General features: G+C 31.5%; 1 protein-coding gene across 2 annotated transcripts in view; it reads left to right on the top strand.

Moving 5' to 3' along the window:
• Gs2 (glutamine synthetase 2) overlaps positions 1–22899 on the top strand; it is a 77584-nt gene that overhangs the window by 49346 nt on the left and 5339 nt on the right. For both annotated transcript variants that reach the window (XM_085941674.1, XM_085941668.1), the window contains 3 exons: positions 18541–18606; positions 20358–20417; positions 21099–21296. In XM_085941674.1, coding sequence (XP_085797800.1) covers positions 20384–20417; positions 21099–21296 — 232 coding nt within the window. In that variant the 5' untranslated portion in view covers positions 18541–18606; positions 20358–20383. The remainder of the gene's footprint in view (positions 1–18540; positions 18607–20357; positions 20418–21098; positions 21297–22899) is intronic.

Here is a 22899-nt window from a genome sequence, read left to right on the forward strand (position 1 = left end):
TTTTTTCTAACGCTTCCGTACTGATTCGTATCGTGGCACCAGTGGTACTGGTGGGGGTATTGGGGTGTGGCCCTTTCTACTACTCCCAATACCCCTTACCCCACCCCCACCCACCATCTGGAACATTGGGCCCATTGACCATAAAGTCTAGATTGTAACCCCAGACTGTTTATTTGTAAGATCTTAAGCTTAAAATGGTATTTCTTCTCATTAAAGTTTGTTTTTTACTAAATTCGAATACATATACTGTTCTCAACAGCAAATGTCTCATAAACGGTCAGAGATAGAAAAAAAAACGTATTATATAAAAAAATTAGGAAATCTAACAAGTTCTAAAATTGTGTGCCCGTCAAAAGTTGTGCCGAAGTCATCCGAATTGGCAAACTCGTTTTTTTCTCACTCTTTACCATATACACAAGTAGGAAAAAAATCTTCTACCCCACCTTTTACAACCATAACGTATTTTTCGGTCTAATTTGACTGGACTATAATATCTAGCATTTATTTAATTTTATCACATAACATACTCTTACAAAAAAACGAATTAGTAAAAAAATACGTTGACCTTTCTGATATATTTCTTTTCAACAACTACCATTTCAAATACACCTGTAGGTACATGGAACGTTTTTATAAAATTGACATTAATTTATTTCCCATTCGTGGGGTTTTCCATCACAGATTTGTAGATAATGTATACGTACAAGTAGGTACCTAAACATTACATTATAATTTATAATACAGTTACTGTTAGGTAATACAATTCAGAAAGTACCTACTTATTTCGTTTATGTTATGATTTGTAATCAGGTAATCACTCAGTAATCACAAAACCGAGCGCTTAAGGCGACGACCTGCCCAATCGATAATTTCAGCTGATTTAACTTTCACGAGTAATAATTTTTCCATTCAGCTTTCGCTTCAATTTGTACCATATACCTAGTAGGTTTTAAGTTAAATATTAATTCAATCAATTCTTACAATCGTATTACGCAGACTTCTAGGCCATCCATGGACTGAAACCGTATGCGGTTTCGAACCGTGTGCTATACTAAGCTTATCTTTTCTGGTCATGGAAATATATTTCCACAAAGCATCTGATCGTATCCGTTTATACCATACACTTACACTTACAAATTTAGTGAAAATATATTTTCATGAACAAAAATCATAAGCTTAGTATAGCACACGGACCTGAACGGTACGCATACGGTTTCAGTCCATAAATGGCCTCTTCGTGGCTACTTCTATAGAGAGACTTGCCATGAACGAGACTTTGTAATCGGCATAAATTTAAACAATTAAAAAGGTCAATCTCGAAATCAAATTTTATGTGTTATTTCAGCTAGTTAAATCTTTCTTATATTTTAACTTTAATCGTATTTATTAAATTTTCCTGAGTTATATTGCCAATAAAAATAAATAAATACCTAAGATTTTAAAAAAATAGCGAAAAATAATAATTAATTATAAACATTGTTTTCATGGGTAGATACAAATATTAATAAATACATTATTATTTCGTGGCTTATAAAATAAACTATACAACCAAAAATGTAGGTAGGTATGAAATTTAATAATCGCCTAACTATTGAGTGTGACCATAGATTAAATAAAAAGAGGGGCAAGGAATCGACTTTCTCATACAACTGAATGAAGCAGGCTAACAATAGCCGACAACTTACGAGAAATAGCGACGTGATAAAAAAATGCAGGCCATCATTGGGCATTTACTTTGGTCATTATAACGTACCCATATAATATAATGTTAACGTGGAAATTTTGCCGCAAATTGATTACCAGCCTGCCTCACCATACTTTTTCACCATACTTGCCTGCTTCACCATACTTTCATATAACCTGCCGCCCCTAGAGTGTGACTATGTTTTTTTACAAAATACCTATAGGGCTCCTATTCCTTATAGCTTTCAATCAAACCTGTTGTAAAATTCTTGCTTTTTTATGAGAAATTTTAGGCTTATGCGTAATGACGGTATCGGAAAACGCCAGATTTAACGCCATATGCGTAGTGAAAACTATATGGCTATAATACTAAATCTTGCAAGAAAAACGAAAGTTGGAAGCGCTGCTCGCCGGATATATTCTAAACTTTGGCAAACAGTATATACGTAGGTACCTTCTAGAAATATATTAGTCTACCACGTACCTACTAAACTTAACTAAGTTCCTACATGCTATAATACATTCTAACAAACCCACTGAAACAGATTATAATATGATTTAATTTAGGTAATATGTTTTTTGAATGATTGTTAATTAATAATATGTACCTAGCAGTGGCGAAAGGTGGAGGTAGGCTGTTAAGATTCGCTATAAATAGTGCACACTAAACTTTTTTAGTCATATGTATTTGTTTTTATTGAACTAAGACTACAATTTACAAATGGTGTTAGTTAGTTTTTAAAATTCAATTAAACCCTGCCTAAACGAAACCATAATAGTTTTGGTCTAATTTGGGCAATACGACAAAATTGTGCACACTTTTTCATTCATAGTTATTTGTTTTCATTGGATTAAAAATACATACTACACATATTGTTGGTTATTTTTTTTAATTCATTAAGCCCTGCCGAAACCAAACTATAATAAATAAAAAATATTATTCTATTTATAAAATATTCAAAGTTATGTATGATTTAATTGCATAATTTTAGATATTTTATAGATACACATGTATTTTTTGACTATTATCTATTATGGCTTAGTTTCTCAGGGTTTAATTGAATTTTAAAAACTAACCAACACTATCTGTAAATTGTAGTCTTATTTCAATAAAAACAAATATGTATGTCTGAAAAAGTTTAATGTGCTCTGTTTATGGTGGATCTTAACAGCCTACCTCCACCCTTCGCCACTGGTACCTAGCATTTGTATACATAATTTGAAGTAAATAAAATTGAAAAATTAACGTGTATTTGTTTAGGTACTATAGGTAACAAAGACTTAAAGTCTATTATAATAATATCATCATCAGCCTGAATCTATCCACTGCTGGATGAAGGCCTCTCCAAACTAGTTCCACTTCTCTCGGTCCTGTGCGTTGCGTTGCCACGTACTTCCGCAGAACTCAACCATTTCATCGATCCAGCGGCCTCTAGATCTACTGAATGACTATATTTGTCCAGCGATTGTCTTCGAGCTATGTGTCTAGCCCGTTTCGATTTGATGTTTTTAGCGAACTCTATTACATTGCAAACCCTTGTCTATTTTCTTATCCACTCATTCCGGTTTTTTTCCTTTCGCGTTATGAACAGCATACACCTCTCCATACCTCGTTGTGCTACTCTAAGTTTCTATATCTCTCTTTTACTTAGGGTCCATGTTTCGCAAGCATAATATATGAATACGGCAACCACACACTGGTTTAACACATACTAATATATTGGAACTTAGGTATATAATATATATAGGTATCTACATTCTTATAACAAATTCTCTGATTATCTTGAGTCATGATGTGTACTAAATAATATGAGGTTATCACGACTATAATAAACACTTATTATATGACATAGGTATATCTGGGACACATTCACAATTTTCATAACCTTTGCGTTAAAGCCGTGCATAAGTAGGTAAGTACTACAAAATCTATCTAAAATTACTCGTAGGTACATAGGTACGTACAGTAAGAGGATAGAGAACCGAAAGGCGGTTTTAAGTCCCAGAAGATCATATAAAATGATTTATAATATAATATTCTAGGTACTCGAACGGAAATGAAAATGTGAGCCCCATCATATAGGTATGACGTATACAAGTACACACGGACTCTTCGAAGCATGAAATAATTACAGAGTCCTCTTAAGGCCCGTTTCAGACGGGACACGTCGCGCTCGTATAATAATAAGGAGGCCTTTGTATTCGAATAAAGGGGCCTTTGTATTGTTTATGAACGCCCAGAACTAATGAGTCAACGCATAATTAATAAATAAACGAATTTATATACTTACTTATTGTAAAAAATGATTTCGCGACCGATTTATTGGACTATCCTGCCTTAGGCCCGTTTCAGACGGGACACTGGTGTCGGGCTCGTATATAATTAGGAAGCCTTTGTATTCGAGTAAAGGGTTCTTTGTATTATGTTTATGAATGCCCCAGAGCTAATGAGTCAACGCGTGTCCGGTACACTTTTCCGTCGGCCGCTACATTCTCAAGCCGCCGATAAACTTGTTTTTATTACCGCACCCAGTTTTATGTTCTAATTTATAACACAAAATTGTGCGTTGACTCATTAGCTCTGGTGCGTTCATAAACATAATACAAGGGCCCCTTTATTCGAATACAAAGGCCTCCTATATTATATCGAGCGGCGACACCGGTGTCCCGTCTGAAACGGACCTTATACAGTATAACTACATCAGTACGTTATAAAGTAATTTAACTTGATTGAATTCACTACTAAGTTTGCTTGAAGTTCCACAGTAAACGTATTAACATTTATGTTTTAAATATATTCTAGTTCAAAATCATTCCGATTAATATGTTCTTCAATCGATATTATTTTGATTCAAAGTGTTTCGAGATATCTTGGCAGAGACTTTGTCGCTTCTTAAATAGAATATCTTCGAAATACATTCCCGCCACTCTACGATTCGCTCGAAAAAAAACAAAATCAAAATACATCGCTGTTATCTCCTTTCGGATTGAAAATTAGGCCAGTTTTGATAATCATTTTCGTGTTGTCAACGACTTGAGTGATTTTTTTTTTGTGAAATATTTGTAAAACGTATCTCATCGATCGTGCGATAATTTGTGTATTGTTACAACCAGACAAATTTCTAGATTAACTGCTTATCAATCAGTGATGCTGATTGTTATCAATAAAAATGATCGACGTTAATTAATTAATACCCGCAATCAATGCTCTTGTAAAATAATGATTTCAGAAGAGGTACCTATACGAGGATTACAATTAATCAATGATTTTAGATATCCTGATATAAATACAATATTAGTGATTCATTTATCATAGTAGATGACGTGTTACTAGCAGTACCTTAGTTATATAGGGAAACAACTTAAAATGCATTGTTTTAAGTATTTTAAGATATTGGCGTTTGAAAATTTTGCTCAAAATTTCATTTCAATATTAAAATCCTCGATTTTTCAAGTAAATGTGTTAATTTTTTATTTAGTTCAAATTAACTTAGCAATACACAATGAAATTTTACAGTTCAACAATTAATTAATCCAGACATTCCCGTTTATAATTGAATTAATGATTAATTCCAGAAATGGTAGGTAATTCAATTTTATAACCCGTTGAAGATTTTTTTATTATTTTATTTTGTTGTGTTATAAAAAAGTCCTTTCTACATCGAATGCTAGTATTAATTCAACACCTTAAAATTTTGAGTTCTTTTCCTATAGTTAGAACTAGGGTATCTTTACTGTGTGTTATTATGTGAGAACTGGCAGTTTTCGTGGTTATAATATGTCCAATAACCGATATCGACGTCCACAGTTCCCATATTTGATTTAAAATCGCTTTGACGTACAATACTGTATATAAAGCTAGATACTACCCAAATAGTTACCGTATTAAAAGTAATAAGCCTAGTCAATAACATTGACATTCGTTTCTCAAGATTAAAAAAAAAATCAGTCTTAGTACAACCATAAAACAGTTTATATATTATGTGTCGCTGAGAAACCCGTGAAACCCGCTATAATACTTTTTCATTATGTTGAGAAAATCAATAAAAACTTTTTGAGCTAAAAAGGTTTTTGAATGTTTCAACCAAAAGTGTTATAACGTAGTGTTATAGCGGGTATTGATAGACGCATTGATTTTGTTTCATAAATAACAGTTAATCGTAGCGGATTTGAAAAAGGCGATAAAATTTTCATGTAGAGATTTTAATAACGAATCCATCGATATATATATCTTAATTATTTCAAAAAAGTATTACAGCGGGTTTTGAAACTCAGCGACACATAATATGTACTTATTATAATTTTCATTCGTTCACTAATGTAATAAATGTATCTAAGTAAGTATGAATGAGAAAATACTGCACTGAGATGAAGTAAAATAATAATATATAAGTATATAATATAAGACTAGATCAGTTCTTTGAATTCAGGCCTCTAAAAATCTTTTTATCAAATTTGTCTTAGCCATTGATCATAATAATGTATTTTATATTAATTAGGTATCCTTGTCCGAATATTGTCATACTTTTTTGTTTAGTCATGCGATACAATTTAGATTGCATCCACCAAAAGATCAATCGGTTTCTGTGCACTTTGTTACCAAGGCTTTTCATAGATAACATGTCAAGAGAATCTTATCTTACGTCTGAATGAATCACTGAAATTCATATAAATTATGTTTTATTGATGAAATCTACAAAAGAATTCAATTGTGTATACGGGAAAATTCATAAAATAATCTTTTTTATCTACTATTATTACATAGGTAATTTATTTACGGCCTTAAGCAGACTAAATAAAAACTTTAAACATAATATAATGGTCAATGATAATAATTGCTGTGCAGTGAAATATGTTTTAAAGTCTCAAGAGTTGGCAGTACACTTTTAAGTAAGAATGAGTGTCAATAATATTCTCGTTAGATGCAATTGTACATATTTAAATAAAACTAATATAAACACAGCCATACCGACGTAATAACTATATTTAAAAAATATATTAAATACAATTTTTATATAAATTTAATTGGGAAATCTTTTTTTCCTCATCTTAATTAAATTAGTTGGTGATTTGTATTCAATGTTCGGGAACAATATTATTGTCAAATATAACTTTACATTTTAGTAAATTAAAATGGGAATGGCAATTTTTATTTTTCCAAAATGTAATGTTAATCAGATATTAAATTCGCTGTTTTTTCCATGTTCGGAGAAGATCATAATAATAATATGAACCTCCACAAAGTGGAGATTGTATTAATACATTTGTTTATAAGAAATGCCACTTCATTCACCTTCTCTGGGTTAAAACACTTATTGAAAAAGAACATGTGACTTGCCAGACCCGGGATTTGGGACGTCAAACATTACAAGCCGACGCGGTAAACGCTCGGCCATCATGGCCGTCAAATCGATATTATAATAGATAAGAATTTCATAATATTTACAATTATTATTGGTGTTTTTCACGTCGTAATTTCATTACGTTTATATACAATTCCTATTTAAGTTAATTAGCGTTAATTATCTTGTAGATATTATGTTTTAAAAATATCGTACCTATTTAAATAAGTATTATTTTTATGAGTCATGGTAAGCGTTCAATAATCGTTTAGATCCGAGTTTACGCCACTGGAATAAGTATGCTATAAATAAACAGTGTATAAACAAAGATATTGAATAAAACCTTCTATAATAGTCCAAATTGTCTGTGTGGAGACGAATGAGTAGTAGGTACCTATGCCAACAATCCTCGCATATTATATTATTAAGAATTTGGCTTAATTTTCTTATATTATTATAAATAGTCTGATATTGTGATCACGGAAGCGTTGCACTTGCATGCAAATTTTTTGTTGCAAGCTTGCAGTTTATTTGTATACAGTAAACACGGTCATGGCGGGAACGTGCACTTGACAAATTTATATTTTCGCGCTAAAAACGCTCACGGTTCACTGTGGGCGGGAAAACTTTGATGCAAGACAATATATATAATGATGGGCTAATAAAGTATCTAATACCCGAAAAATAGAGATATTCAAATCGTCAAAAACCTTGATTGTGTTTATGATTATTTCAAGGTCGACTTAATTACGCATAGCAAGCTTTCGCTCTTCTGGCAATCATTAATACCTATTATTCACACAGTACTGCGAAAATATCAAAACAGGGCATACGGAAAAGCAGTATCATATCAAAATGGACCGAAGTTTGCCTGGCCAAGACCATGACAATAAAAAAAACAGAAAGGCGTACATGTTATGACTCCAGGTTGAGATGGAGGTGCATTTCAATCATAGGCAATAAAGGGGAAGAATGTCGTTCTGGACGGTGGTGGGTTTAGGGACGGGGAGGCCTGATGCACTGACTGATTTGAGTCTCCTCGGCGATAAAAATTAAATAAAAACCTTAAATCACATATTAAATTAATTTTGATGCAGACAGTGTACATACCTACGAGTACCATAAGTGTTTTTGTGTACCTACAAGTGTTTGTATGAGTGTTTATGTTATGGGCTCATTTGATTTTATTTGCAGGGATTTTGTTAATATTTTTTTATGTGAGAAATGTGCATATTTTGGTATAATTTATTAATAATTTTAGACCGACCCCTTTTAAATCTGACAAATCGATTGCGCCATATGCGTAAAAGAAAATCACCTCTGGTTATGTAATAAATAAAAGTTAAGAACCGGCTCTCTAAGATTTGTATCCATAGATGTAGATAATATATTATGTTCTTTCATTTGATCACATAGCCAGAATGAAAAGCATTCATTTTGAGATGCTATCCGTGATACACCTAGTGTCGTGAATACCTAAATGAGTATGCTCAACTATTTTTACCTATGCTCGTATGTTCCATTTATGAGCGAGATGGCAATACTTTAACTTAATACATAATATAGATATTATTCAATTCACTTGCGTGCATTATAGGATACTCCATAATAATTTCGAAAGTTCTCTGGGTGATCAATTTGGTAACCGCCATCACTCATTAAAAACACGCCGCCAAATAATGCCAGTGTCTATATAAACAATACGACGAAACGGCGGTCACATACCTGATACATAAAGTTACTTTCAACGATTCCAGCAATACACGTGTAATAATATAATCATTACTATTTTCCGAAAGAGCACGAAAAGTATTCATTCTAAAAACACATTTAACAAAATATAATAAATAATCGTTACAGCGATAGTAACGACATAATAACGTGTAGTTAAAAATTGTGAGTACAGCACATCACCAGTGCGAAGAAATAATAATTATTGAAGGTTGCGACCTTGCCAACTTGACTGAAACTCGCAGAGTTGACATTACAACATCGCCACGTTGAAATACATCGTATCAGTCAGCGGCCAAAATTTTCTCAGAAAGTTAAATTATATAATTCCCAACAAAAGTATATATTATAATATTATATTATATACTTTTTAACTTAATTATTGTACCTTTAATCAAATACGGAGAAGATACAGTATCCATATATGGATATGTATATGAAAACAAAGTTGAAAAAAGAGTTATTAAATTTCGCATTGTCTCAAATTGTCAAATCTCACGCTGTTATCGCCCGCATCTCTCGAAGAAGTCATATTATAAGTATTTTGTAGGTACATAGAAAAATATTATTTACGACACCCATATCACGATTTTTTTTTTATAAGTTATAATAAAAGTACAAAGCAAAGAATAATCTTAGAGGAAAAAAGAACAATAAAATTAAAATAAATGAAAACATAATGGTTGGTATTGTTTAATAGTTTAATTAATATTTACTATATAGATTAAGCATTTACGTTATAATATAAATGTATATATAACGGCCAGTAATTATTATTGTACATTCATAGACAAATACACCGAATCATCATTATTTATAATCAGATGTTTAGTTCTCGAGTGTGGATAAATATGGAATAAACTTAAACGTGCGTTAAAGAATATATTTGCAATAATTACGTTGGTATGCCTGTATCAAAATAGTATGCATTACAGTTTGACACGTAAAATACACTCGGCGCGCTTTGTATTTATTGTGCTTTGTGGCTTGACCGCCATACAGCAATGAACCGAACATGGCTTCAAAGCTTTGGTATAATATGGCATCTGACTTTCGTTTTATATCGCATACATCTGTTAAAAAATAATAAGTACATCGTAACGACGCGTCAAACCAGCTGCCAACGATTACGGATTTTCTTCTTCCTTCTTCTTTGGCCACATGGACACCACGCGGCGCTTCCAATAATCCATGTCGCTCGCTAGTCTTCTTGTTTCATTCCAAGTCAAACCAGCATCCCGTAGCTCCGCCGTATGCATTTTGTAGATAGTATTTAGCGGCCTTCCAGGACACCGGAATCCGGTCGGCTTGAAGAAAGAATTACGGATTTTACCAACAACAAAAAAATGTAGTCGCCATTTCTATATTAACCATCGTACCACACCACATTGAGGAATCACCACCGATTGTAAAGTAACAGGTAACCGTTCATAATACTTACTTACTCATATTTCGATGTACTAAAATTCATGAATTTTGAGATGAGACTATAATATAGTATATAATATATATTATAATCAATAGTACCTACAAGCTCACTTCTTTTAATATGTAGGTATATAATGTAGTACGTATTTATATTAAAATATTGAAACTATTTTATTTATCATGTTAATTTTAAATTATCATTTGTGAATGTTGCATCCGTGTAGGTAGATAGTTGGTATTTCACCTTGGCCGGTGGCAATGTCATCGTGGCGATATAAATCGTCCAGTTGCATTTAATATGCATACAGTTTGTGTGCATTTTCCCTTGAAATAAACAAATGTGCTTTTAACTCGATTAAAGAATAGATTAAAATGTAGGTCTTATTTTACTTAATTCATTGGAAAACCGCTAAGTACTCACTGGTCGGTCATTATTTATGCATTTACGTCTTATATAATCAAAGAGCTATTCTAGTATCCGAGTAATTTACTATTGTTATGGTGAGTGGCTGTAATTCCACCCATCTCCCAGGTGCATACCTGTATTTATAACACGGCTAAAGTAGTGATGCACAACTCGCAGACCGCGGGTCTAATGCAGCCCAAAAGTATTTCGTTCATCACCAAATATTTCCTTGAATATTATTGATAGGGTTGATACTAAGTGCCATCGTGCAAATATGCACGCAATGCAGAGTCTAGAGTTATTGGAGCATCTGATATGTAACTCTTAAATTTAAAATACCTAATAAAATGTATGTCTAATCTAGTATAACATATAAATATTTTTCAACTCTTTTACCCACTGCTGCCTTTGAACAATTAATTAGAAAACGTCACTGGGTACAAGTTGAAAAATTGACTGCAGCTCCGAAGCACGAAAAAACTAATGAATTAGGGGAAAGTCTTTCCCCAGATTGTCAGGAATTATAAATCATTCGCATAACAACAAAAATGACAACAGTTCATGTTCACTTTCTTTAATTTGAGACGAAGTGTTCATTTTGAATTTATTAGAAGTGTTTCGAACAAAAACTAAGAAGAATATTATGTTTTAATTAGGTAAGTTTTAATAGTTTTGACGTCCAATATGTATTAACCCATGTGTTAATATTACGACGCATCTTTCGGGGTGCAAAAAAGCATGGGGACTGGGGTGTGACGTCAATATATTAATTTAAAATTTATTGTGTTTTCGCGATATCAACGGTGCTTTTTTCCAAAAACATTACGCTTTATTCACTGTTTAGGGATGCCTTGTTTTGTGACGAAACTATATTTTATATAATTTGACTTTTAAATTATAAAATTAGAACTTATACCTACTTATTCTTATTTGGCGATACTATTTACTACTTTTTTGTAATAAATATACTTAGGGAAAATACAATTGTACATTAATTATTTATTTTAAATACCTAGTCGTTTTCTGTAAAGTTTTTAAAAATAATTCTTGTGATTTTGACGGGTTACAGAACTCATTAATTACATCATGACATAAAAAATGTTATTGTGTGAAATTATACAGGTATAAGTATTTTTAATTAGATTTTACCATATGCTGTATTTTTATCAGACCGTTGGAGCGGAGCTCGGAGCAGGAGCACGGAGCACTGGAGCAATGGGATTTTACCCGGAGCACCGAACATTTCTAGTGCTCCACTGCTCCGGATGTTTTTTTTTATTATTAAATTTTCTTCCTAAAATCCAATGAATATTTTGACACTTTGCAACACTGGAATTATTTAAAATCCTGTAAATATTAATATACTTCCAAGTGATAAATAATTTGATATAATTAATAATGAAAATGACGATTATTTTAAAACTACTTATTTTTTTAACATTTGTATTCTTATAATACTTATTAAAACTTTTTACCCGGAGCGGAGCCGGAGCAAGTATTAGGTAACGAAGTGGAGCTGGAGCGGAGCAACTCAAAAAAGGGTCCGCTCCAACACTCTGATTTTTATCTTACCGTATTGACCTTATACTTCGTAATGCATTTTAAACCAAGAATTTATTCTACAACGCGACTCAGTAGTGATTTTCTACTAATTCTTGAAATATACATAATTACAAATAACACTACAAAATAATATTAAAAATCTCGCATTGTTCTTCACACTAGATGCATCTCCGACCTTAGTCTGAATGCAACGTAAAATTTCCTGGTTTTATCTATTCCGACCTTGACACATTTTCCTTCGTTATTATTACTTATTAGACGCGCTATCTGTTGATTTGAAAGCAAACTAAAAGATCGAATTAAATGATCAGTGATTAAACCAGTGGAGCACAGTACGCAAATAAATATGATCCATTATTTACTTATATTATGGTTACCGACGTAGGTAGGTTTCATACATAATATTGTTTTGTTTAATTTGTAACAAAAAAATTAAATCTACATTGAACATCTGGCAACTCAGTTTAATTGAATTAAGTAAAGGTACCGAGTAAACCATAGATGTTAGAGTAAACATAAAAATATCATTTTTTTTTAAATAAACGTTGTTCCTCAAATAAAATATGCTTGATACAGGAAGCTTATAGAAATTACAGAAATTATAGACGACCTGGTCAATATAAAATTCATTTTAATGTTGGTTTTATATTATTATAGTACATCTCGTTACAGTTACATCTTAGTCATCTGAAATTCCTCTAAAACACACCTATTAGAGAAAATCCTAAAAAAATATTGGACCGAGTGTATTATTCTAACTCGGATTTTTCATTTTCCGAGTGAGTGCTGTGGCCTTTAAGCTTTCGACCGCCTATTTATGAGAATTATTTTTAATTTATGAGGTATGTAGGTACTTATAATTCCACGAATTTAAATGTTTAGTAATAAATTAACGTAAATAACATTAATACAACTCGTTCACTGCGTTAACCAAATTTAAATTATTTAATAAATATTATTAATAATGATTACGTTAATGTAGAAACTAACATTTTTATTTTTTTTGTACTTATATTCAGTAATAAAAAAAATAGTTGCACATTAGTCATAACTCATTAGTTATAATCGGGGGAGTTTTACCAAAATGTCAGAGGCGTAAACTTAACAAAGTATAATATATATATTTAAAAAAATCAGTTAAGTATCACTGTTATCGCCGTTATGTTATCGCTATCAGTTGTACTTATCACCAGATTTTTTTTTGTTTAACAAAATATGTAGAATTTTCTCAATTATTCTAATGTATCAATCATGAAATGTTATTCAACCTCGTTATCGTTTTTGCAACTATGTAACAATAAAAATTATCATCTATTATATTTTGTAAATAAAGGCACCCCAAGTTGTATTCTTACATTGGTATACATACAGGTGGACATAATATTAAAAAGTGCACACTAAACTTTCTCAGTTATACGATATTAGTTTTCATAACGTGTCGATAGTTTTAGTTGTTTTTTTTTAATTCAATTAAACTCTGCCTAATCCAAGCCATCGTAGATAACAGTAAAAAAATCGTTTATAAATATAATATCTAAAAATCATTTTAGATATTTTATAAACAGAAGAAGATTTTTTAAATCGATTTTGGTTTGGTTTAGGCATAGCTTAATGAATTTTATAATACTAACCATCACCATCTGTAATATGTATTATTAAATCAACGAAAACAAAAAAGTATCACCGAAAAAGTGTGCATTATTTTTGTCGGATCGCACATAGCATACTTAAACTATTATGGTTTGGTTTAGACAGGGCTTAATTGAATTTTAAAAATTAACCAGCAATGTCTGAAAATTGTATAATTAGTGCAATGAAAACACATAAGTATAACTGACAAACTTTAGTGTGCACTATTTATGTCGAATCTTAACAGCCTACCTCCACCTCTCACCACTGCTACATCATTTAACAACAATGACAACTGTCTGAATTTAAACCGTTTTTCCTCAATATTTAAAGTTATATGTCTATGTCATTTAAATTTCGGATTGAAAAGATTCAGTACTTACTTACTAAACGCAATATTCAAACATGTTTACTGTACTGTCAAATTCAGGGCTCGAAATAGACCGGAACGCACCGGAGCGCCGTTCCTGTTCGTGAAATTCTAAAAGATACCGTTCCGGCTCGTGGCTTCTTTGAAAATTGCGTTCCGTTTCATAGTTTTTAAAGTTGTAAGAACTGATTCGTGGGAAAAAATTCGCCTGCGGCGCTGACAATATGTATATATTATTTATTAATGATGAGTCCTACAAGGTCTATAATATAATATAGGCTGTTCAGATTTCAGATGTGTTTACAAAAATGGCTAAAGGGACTACAGGTCCAGGACCTTAAATTAGTAGGTTTCCGGAACCTGAAAAATAATTTGAAATCACAAAAGAACCTTGCAGCGAAGCTATACACAAATGTACGAGCTTCTAGAATTTTGAAGATAAGAGCCCAATTCTAAGAAAATTTACGAAAAATAAGTGGTTTTGCAACAATGAATAGGTACCCATTTAAAAAAAAACTACATTTTAATGTTGTATTGGGGGGGGGGGGTAATGTGTATTAGCGCAGAGCCCCTTCAAAGTATAAATGAAACCCTGATTATTAGGCATATCGCCCTTATGATATCCGAGAAATATTTAACATAATTTGATATTTTTGAATGATTATTCAGCGCTCCGGTTCGTAAGATTTTCTATTTCGACCACTGGTCAAATTACGAATGTGCATGTCTCCTACAACCGTCATCTGTATATGTTATATCCAGTGGCGGCTCATCTAAATGCACTGCGGAACTGCAGCACCCCTAAGCAAATTGATAAAAATGTAATATTATAATATACATAAATTTATGTAAAAAACAAAAATTTTCTTTCTTGACTTTCTTCTTTAAGCACTACGGTGCATGGTTGCAGCATCAGTCCCGTGCGGCTCCGTCTCGGGACGGAATGAGCACTTAAAATCACTTCTTTCAGACACGTTTAAAGCGTCATAGAAAGCGGCCGTGCATATCCACGGCTGTGCATATATGGCGGGTGGTGGTGGGCACTTTAACGTATATATATTATATGAAAATATCAATATTATTTAAGCGCGAATTAAGCTCGCCCGCACAACGATACATCCAATAATTGTCATATACCGCGGTACTGCAGTACCGTTTTCAAACGAATATGCCAGCCCGATAGTATTTCGCCGTTTCTGCGTTCGTACGTGAGCACGCGCGCGACAGCGGAGGAAAGAAATATAACTTTAATGATTTATTAACATTGTTTAAATTTATTTCTGCAAGCAATTTATGCAAAGTTCGTTATTTTAATTACTTAATGATATAATTAATGATTTATATTTAATTTTGATGTTAAGGGGGATCATATATGCCAACAGAGAACCTAGCGGAAATTCATTGAAAACTTAATAAACTAAATTTTAATAATAAATATAACCATAAAAATAATGTAAAATGAACGTAAGCTATGTACCACATATGTGACAAATTCACATTTGTTTACAATTGTAAGTTTATCTTTGTCTTAAAAAAATCTTTTTAATGTTTTCAGATTCAGATTCAGAATTATCAAAAAAAAATAATATATGATCCCCCTTAATAGTAAAACATACTTAATCCAAATAAATATTGTTTTTATTTTTAATCAACAGCAGCACCCCCAGGTATCTTTCCACGAGCCGCCACTGATTATATCAGTATATAAAATACCTTTTGTAGCGCATTGTTAATACCTACTAGTGGTGATGTGGCAGATTTAACAATGTTCTTTGACTCGACATTTAATATTCGGTATTCAATGTCAAACGCGGAATTATTTGGCAAGGAAAACTTTCTTTGCGTCATTTTATTTTCGCAGTAAAAGGTATATAACACACTCTGTCTAACATTAAAAAAATATAAATAAATGCAGTATCGTTGTTGCCAATTTAGCGTTTTTCTTGCCAGATACAGCGCTCGAAATGTAAAATTTTACGAACCGGTGTGCTCGATAATTTTACGAAAATATTACCTAACATTATTATCTAATTGTATATGTATTTTAAAAAATAAATATGTTAGGTTTTTTTATTATATGGCATATGTCGCTCAGACGGTCAAATTACACGAGACGGAGCGATAATTTTGGGGATGTTACGAACCGGATCGGCGCTCCGGTGCCTTCCGATCCATTTCGAGCCTGGCCAGATATAGCATTTTTCGATAGACATCTAGCTTGCAAAAAACGCATCTGGTTTGTGGCGTTTTTACTAGCATTTTTAATGCATCCAACAGATTTAAATGTGCTAAAAATACGCTAGATATTTAGTTTTTTTTTTCATGCGCATCAAATTTCTGACATCAGATATCTACTTAATGCAGTTAGATCTGTACCTATTTTAGTAACGTGATAAATAAAACATAATTTAACACTTCATATATTAGGAGCATTCGTGGCCTTATAGTGAAATGATATCATATAATTTAAGGTGTGCTAAGTATGTGACATAAGTTTGACTATAGATCAATTATCGGAATGACATAAAACGAAAATTGAACGCCGTTGACACAATATAGGCATTTATTATCAATTTAAAAATATATGTTTGTTAAATGTGTTTTTTACACAAATAGACATTTTTTCGATTTTCGCGCTGTTTTTCGATAGGTACGCGAAAGGAAAGGCATTGACTTCGTTCTTGGTAGATTCTTGGTAGAATAAGTAAATTTCCTTTTTATTTTCACAAAATCTAGCGTTTTTCTGCCAAATAGCTTGTTTTCGTACCCTGACATGTTTTTGCCAACGACAATTGGCAACACTGCTTATGCAGAAACTGAGTAAAACATAGTTAGTGTTGTCACTATTACGGGGAAAAAATCATAATGAAATAAGTTTTTGAATACCTAATAGGTACATTTATTATCAGTCCATTGGTGATAGGTATTACTGATTGAATTCGAGGAACTACACAAATCATTATGTTTTACTTTCCCCAGATTATAGATTAAGTTTAATAGGAAATACATCGTTAAAACTGCCTTATAGGTACAATAATATGTAAGTTGGAACATTTGTAGGTATTAAATGAGAGACAGGTGAACAGGGAACTCAGAAATAATGGTAACTGAAATACCTAATGGGTAACCAATCTTGAGTGTGGAAGAATATGGGATAAATTTAAACACGTGTCAACAATACGCTTGTCCTTCATTCTGACAACTGCTGCCGGTTTATGCTCATTCAATATTGGTGTATTTGAAGGTTGCAACACACACTATTGCACATACCTATATAATGTGTGGTTTATTATAAGACACTCACACATTCAAAACCCTGCATCAAATTGTAGTGTATTGGGGTATAGCCTATTGGAATTATATTTATTAATCTGTTCTGTGTACCTAGATAAATAATAGTAATTGCAGTAAATAAATAATTATTCTGAATAAAGTAAAATCATTGGATTACCTAACTATTATAACTACATTGAACGAAAAACAAACACAATAAACAACAACAAACCAATTAATAACAATCTTCAGATATGAATTACATTATATAGATACACTTAGGTTTTCTGATTATAGCAATTAACTTAGGTTTGAAAGGAAGTACATAATTAAAACTACATTATCATGTAAGTTGGAACCTACTATAATTATTAAATATCGCCAAAAATAGTATCAATATAGTGGTCGAAATAGGCCGGAACACACGGGCGCAACTCCGATTCAAGAAATCCCTGAGATTATCGTTCCATCTCATGGAAACAATAATTTGACCATCTGGGATAATATGTAGGCTATATAACAAAAAATCTAACAAACTTATTTTTATAAAATTAGATATATATATATATATATATCAATATTTTCGGAAAATTGTCGATATAATGTAGTGGTATTCAACCTTTTTGGTTGTAAGAGCCACGTTTTTCCAAATAATATGAAATAAAAATATCAAGCAAGAACATAGAAATAGTATTTATAAATATAATTCAATTTTTCAAAGAATGATTTAAGATTGTTACATTCTTTACTAAACACCGAAATATAACTATTTTTAAAATCTTGAAAAAAATATGGTACCGGGCGGGACTCGAACTCGCATCTGCTTTTTCAATTTAGTCACCTGCACCCTACCTAATTACGACAAAAGAACTAATAATCACACAACTAAAGTGTTTTTATAATTCCGTTAATATTAGAGACCGGCTTTTGTTCTTTGTTACCAATAATATACAGTATCTAGTAACTAAATAAATGTATGTAATGTTTTATGTATATAAATACTAATTACATTCGGTATAATGTATCTACACAAAGATTTATCGGTTCATACCATTTTCAACTGTTATATTTTTATTATTTTCAATATTAATGTGTTTTTTCCTATGTTGTTTCAGATATTGAGTGGTTCAAGATCTTCGCAGAATCTGCGACCCTTCTCAAAAGAATTCTCCATTGATTGGGTAATTTATCGATAAAAAAACATAATTTAACAGCCATTAAAAGAACTAATACGCTCTTTTCACTTTACGTTCCGATACATTTTGATGCTGGAGGTCCTTCTCATTGAAAATTTCTCTAATCTTCTGCGGAATGGATATTATTTATATATTAATTGTTTGCATAGCGTTATCACATTCTACAGAATTCATCACAATAACAAAATCTAATTAAGCAAGCTATTAATTTTTAGCTTCATAAATAATTCATAACATACGATACGTAACAAATATACAAACATATTTTTTACGATCTTTCGAAACATTGCAAATTCGATAGTAGGTAACAATCCCCACATACTGTATTCCATAATCAATCACTCTTCAGGTAAACTATGTAACATGTAACCATCACACTGGTGGGTTACATTTCAAAGCCAAGGTTCACATACTTGTTATTGTTACCGATATAAATTCATAAATTTTGTTTGTTGTAAATATTATAGTGTATTTAGTTGTAATCTGTTTGTACCTTTAATGTCTCAAAGGTATCAACCAAATCTGGGTCGCTTCTCAAAAAAGGTTAACAACCACTTAACATTTATGTCACTAAATTAAACCTCCATAATATACATTGGTTAGTTATTAAAAACTATTTTATTTATTTTTAGTTTATCGCGCGACCTATAAGAATATTATTACCACATTAGTGTGTTTTATTGTTTTATATTAGTGTTTGCTACTTTTAATCATTTACCAAGAAATAAGCTTATCTTCAATGGTTTATGGAACACTTTGTTATCTATATACAAAGGTAATTAAATAATTCTGGAGCTGTTTAGAAGAGACATGTAAGCATTAATGACTTAACTATAGTTTTGCAAATAAACATTTTGATTTTATATAAGGCGTAGTATGTTTACGTTTTGACCTGTATCACCACATGTTATACTCGTGAAATGGTAATGTTTTTGGTGACCTGGTAAAAAAAGAATTGAAAAATACAGTCACTGCACTTGCCCATCTTCTATTCATCTCCTCGAGTACAACGTCAAATTAATATAAACCCAGTTTTACGACAAAGATTCATAGATTCTTAAGCTACAAAAAATAAATTATAAATTAACATACTTATTTCGTTCATGAATATCACCTAAAATACAAATGTTCTGGAATTATAGATACCTACATGTAATAATTGTAAAATGACCATTAATGTTATAATATTGTCTTGCGTTGGCGGCTACCTTTATTGAAGAAAAAATGTTAATAATAAATGCGTTTAGAAAAATAAATATTTTCTTAATAATTTTCTTTCATAATATTAATTTATTATGTACCTAGTAGGTACTTACTTATTGATTTTTCATTCGATAAATTTTAGAATAGCTACCTACCACATATTCAAAATCAAAGTTTTTCTTTCGAATCATATAATAACGTCTTGACTTTGTATTCGCATATTATGTTGTTGCTATTATATTATATTACTTATATAATATTGTGTTTGCCACGAAAAAAATGTGGCAAAAAGATGTTTGCGCTTTTCAATCTCAATAATATGTTAAGTAGTAAATAATATTTTTCTTTTCATATTTTAATTTTTAAATATATATTGTTTGCGACAAATTTTATCCGCTGTGCAGATTTTCTTGCAATTTATTTATAAATAATATGACAGTAAGATTTGCCTACCGTTAAGTAATGTGTTTTACGTTTTTTGAGAAAAAAATATTCATATCTTTGAACTCGTTTTCTTATTCTTCTATTTTCAGACTGTCCTTATCCACGTTGAATAAAGATGGCCGACTCGTGCCCGCGGAAGGGGGGAGATGGTGAGTTCAATAATCTGATTATCTAAGTAGTAGGTAATAAAAGTACCTGAGAAATTAAATCCTTATTGCGTACAAAAAGATATTAGGTACCTTAAATTATAAACATATATAATTTGAAAACATTTCATGCATATACCCACTAGAAAAAAATACGATTCACGACGGGATTTGAACCTGTAACCGCTGAATTCGCGCCAGTGTGCTTTTCCAATTAAGCTACGTGTATCCTACTTAATTACAACACATGCACAGTGCATGAAATATTTTCAAATTACGTATGTTCAATATAATATAGAATGTTACATTCTCAAATCTTGTCTTTTCGTAGAAAAAAAAAATTGTTAAATTATAGTTTAGAAAACCACTCGCTTGTAATTATTTGCTCTATATATACTTATATACATAGTCTTTTTTTTTCATTCAAAATAATCAAAACATTTTAATACTTTTAAAATTCTTATTAAAATTTTATTCAATTTATATCAAATTAAGAATGACATAAGTAAAAGGGTAAAAAACAAAATATTATAAAATTATACTATCCTTGTACAGTTGTACACCTACCAAATATTGAGTTTCATCCAAAATTTAAAAAAGTTTATTTTGCATTCTTTTCGGCATTGAACTACTAATAAAATATCTATAAACATTAATAATATAATACCTTATTGTGTGTTCTAGAAAACCGAGGTCGATTAGGAGGTCATTTCCTGACGGATTCTCCCAACGCAGTCCTAAACAAAACTATCCTCACAAAGTACCTGGACCTGCCGCTGCCTGCGGACAAAATCCAGGCTACTTATATCTGGATCGACGGCACTGGTGAATACCTGAGATGCAAGGACAGGACCCTAGACTTCATTCCTAATAACCCTAAAGGTAAATAAGTAAACTTGTTTATCATTGATACTACACAGCTTCCTTTCAAGCAAAAGACATGAAATGCCCATATTATGACAGTTTGTATAGAAAAAAAATCGGCATTATCAATATAAATTAAAGACTTTACTTCGTAAGTATCATACAAAATGTTTTTTTCAGACTAGGATACTTTCAGGAATGCAATTGGATAGAGATATTAACATAATATTAGTACACATAAATAATTAGTCAAAAATCATTGTACCCAGGGTTCGAAATGGACCGGAACGCACCGGAGCGCCGTTCCGGTTCGTAAAATCCCCGAAATTATCGCTCCGTCTCGTGGACATATAACTTTGACAGTGAGCTAGATTTGCCATTTAATGTAAAAATTTAAAAGTTCGTCCACACTGGCAACCTCATTAAATTTCACGATAATCATCAAAATTTGTTTGAGCAAAAATTATTTTAATCGAAATATAATGAGGTTGCCAGCAACTTGTTGCCAATATGGACACGGCATAACATACGTATTTTTATAAAATACACAAGCAATTAGATAACTATGCTAACATTTTCATAAAATATTGAGCGCTCCGGTTCGTAAAATATTCCATTTTGAGCGCTGATTGTACCTATGTCAAAATGTGCTTGTTTACTCGTTTATTGACCCATTATATTTTGTAAGAATTAAAATTATGTGTTTAGTTTGTTTTGCCTGAACGGGAACATCATACTTTTTTTTAAAGTTTGATTGTTTACCATTCTTATATGTATTTGCATAGCGCTTCTTGCATTTTGCTTTTTTGCGACTGTTGTAAATAAAATCAAATACATTTTAGAATGCACATTAGAGAAAGCGATCCAAACTTGTAGTTTGATTTATAAGGGATGTATGTACCTTACATTTCTAATAAAATATAACAACCATTCAAATTCTAAATGTTTGGAAATCACTGTTTTAGACAATATTAAATATTCATAAAACAGCAATAATGTACGCTAGCGACATGCAACTTAATAAAATTTAATATTATGAAATAAATGTATAAAATTTAATATCATAAGATAGCACTTAGGTTTTACATTAAAACATACCTACCTACATAGAGACCGACAACTATAATTTGATGTGTTTGAAAAAATAATAGCTCGCAATATACCCGTAACACTCTCTTGTGATTCTAGCGCCGAGGCCACGCATCAAGTTATAGTTGTCAGTCTACACATAATAATTTCAGACATTTCACATAAATAAACTCCTCAATATAGACATTCCGTCCAGTCCAGGCTGTGGCACCTTTCTGATGGTGTGATTAGACATGAATTATAGTATTCAATATAAATCAATATGAGTACCTACTTTTCGCAACATAATCTTAAAAACTTTGTATGCATTCACTTTCCAAAAATATTTTATAGCTTACAATGCAAAGGTTGTTTGTCATACAAAAATATATCCCATATATAAAAAGACTCGCTGTTGAACGATTAGGTGCCAAATTTCCTTTATCCGCCATTGATTTGATCAGATAACATTCCCATAAACCCCTACGGGACATGTTATATTTCCTTTTTTTTTTTGTAAACATTCTTGTATTTTCACACTCTTCGCCAACAC

Source organism: Rhyacophila brunnea, unplaced genomic scaffold, assembly GCF_057557595.1.
Source record: "Rhyacophila brunnea isolate RB1 unplaced genomic scaffold, BYU_Rbru_1.0 scaffold_1, whole genome shotgun sequence".
Classification (NCBI taxonomy): Eukaryota; Metazoa; Arthropoda; class Insecta; order Trichoptera; family Rhyacophilidae; genus Rhyacophila; species Rhyacophila brunnea.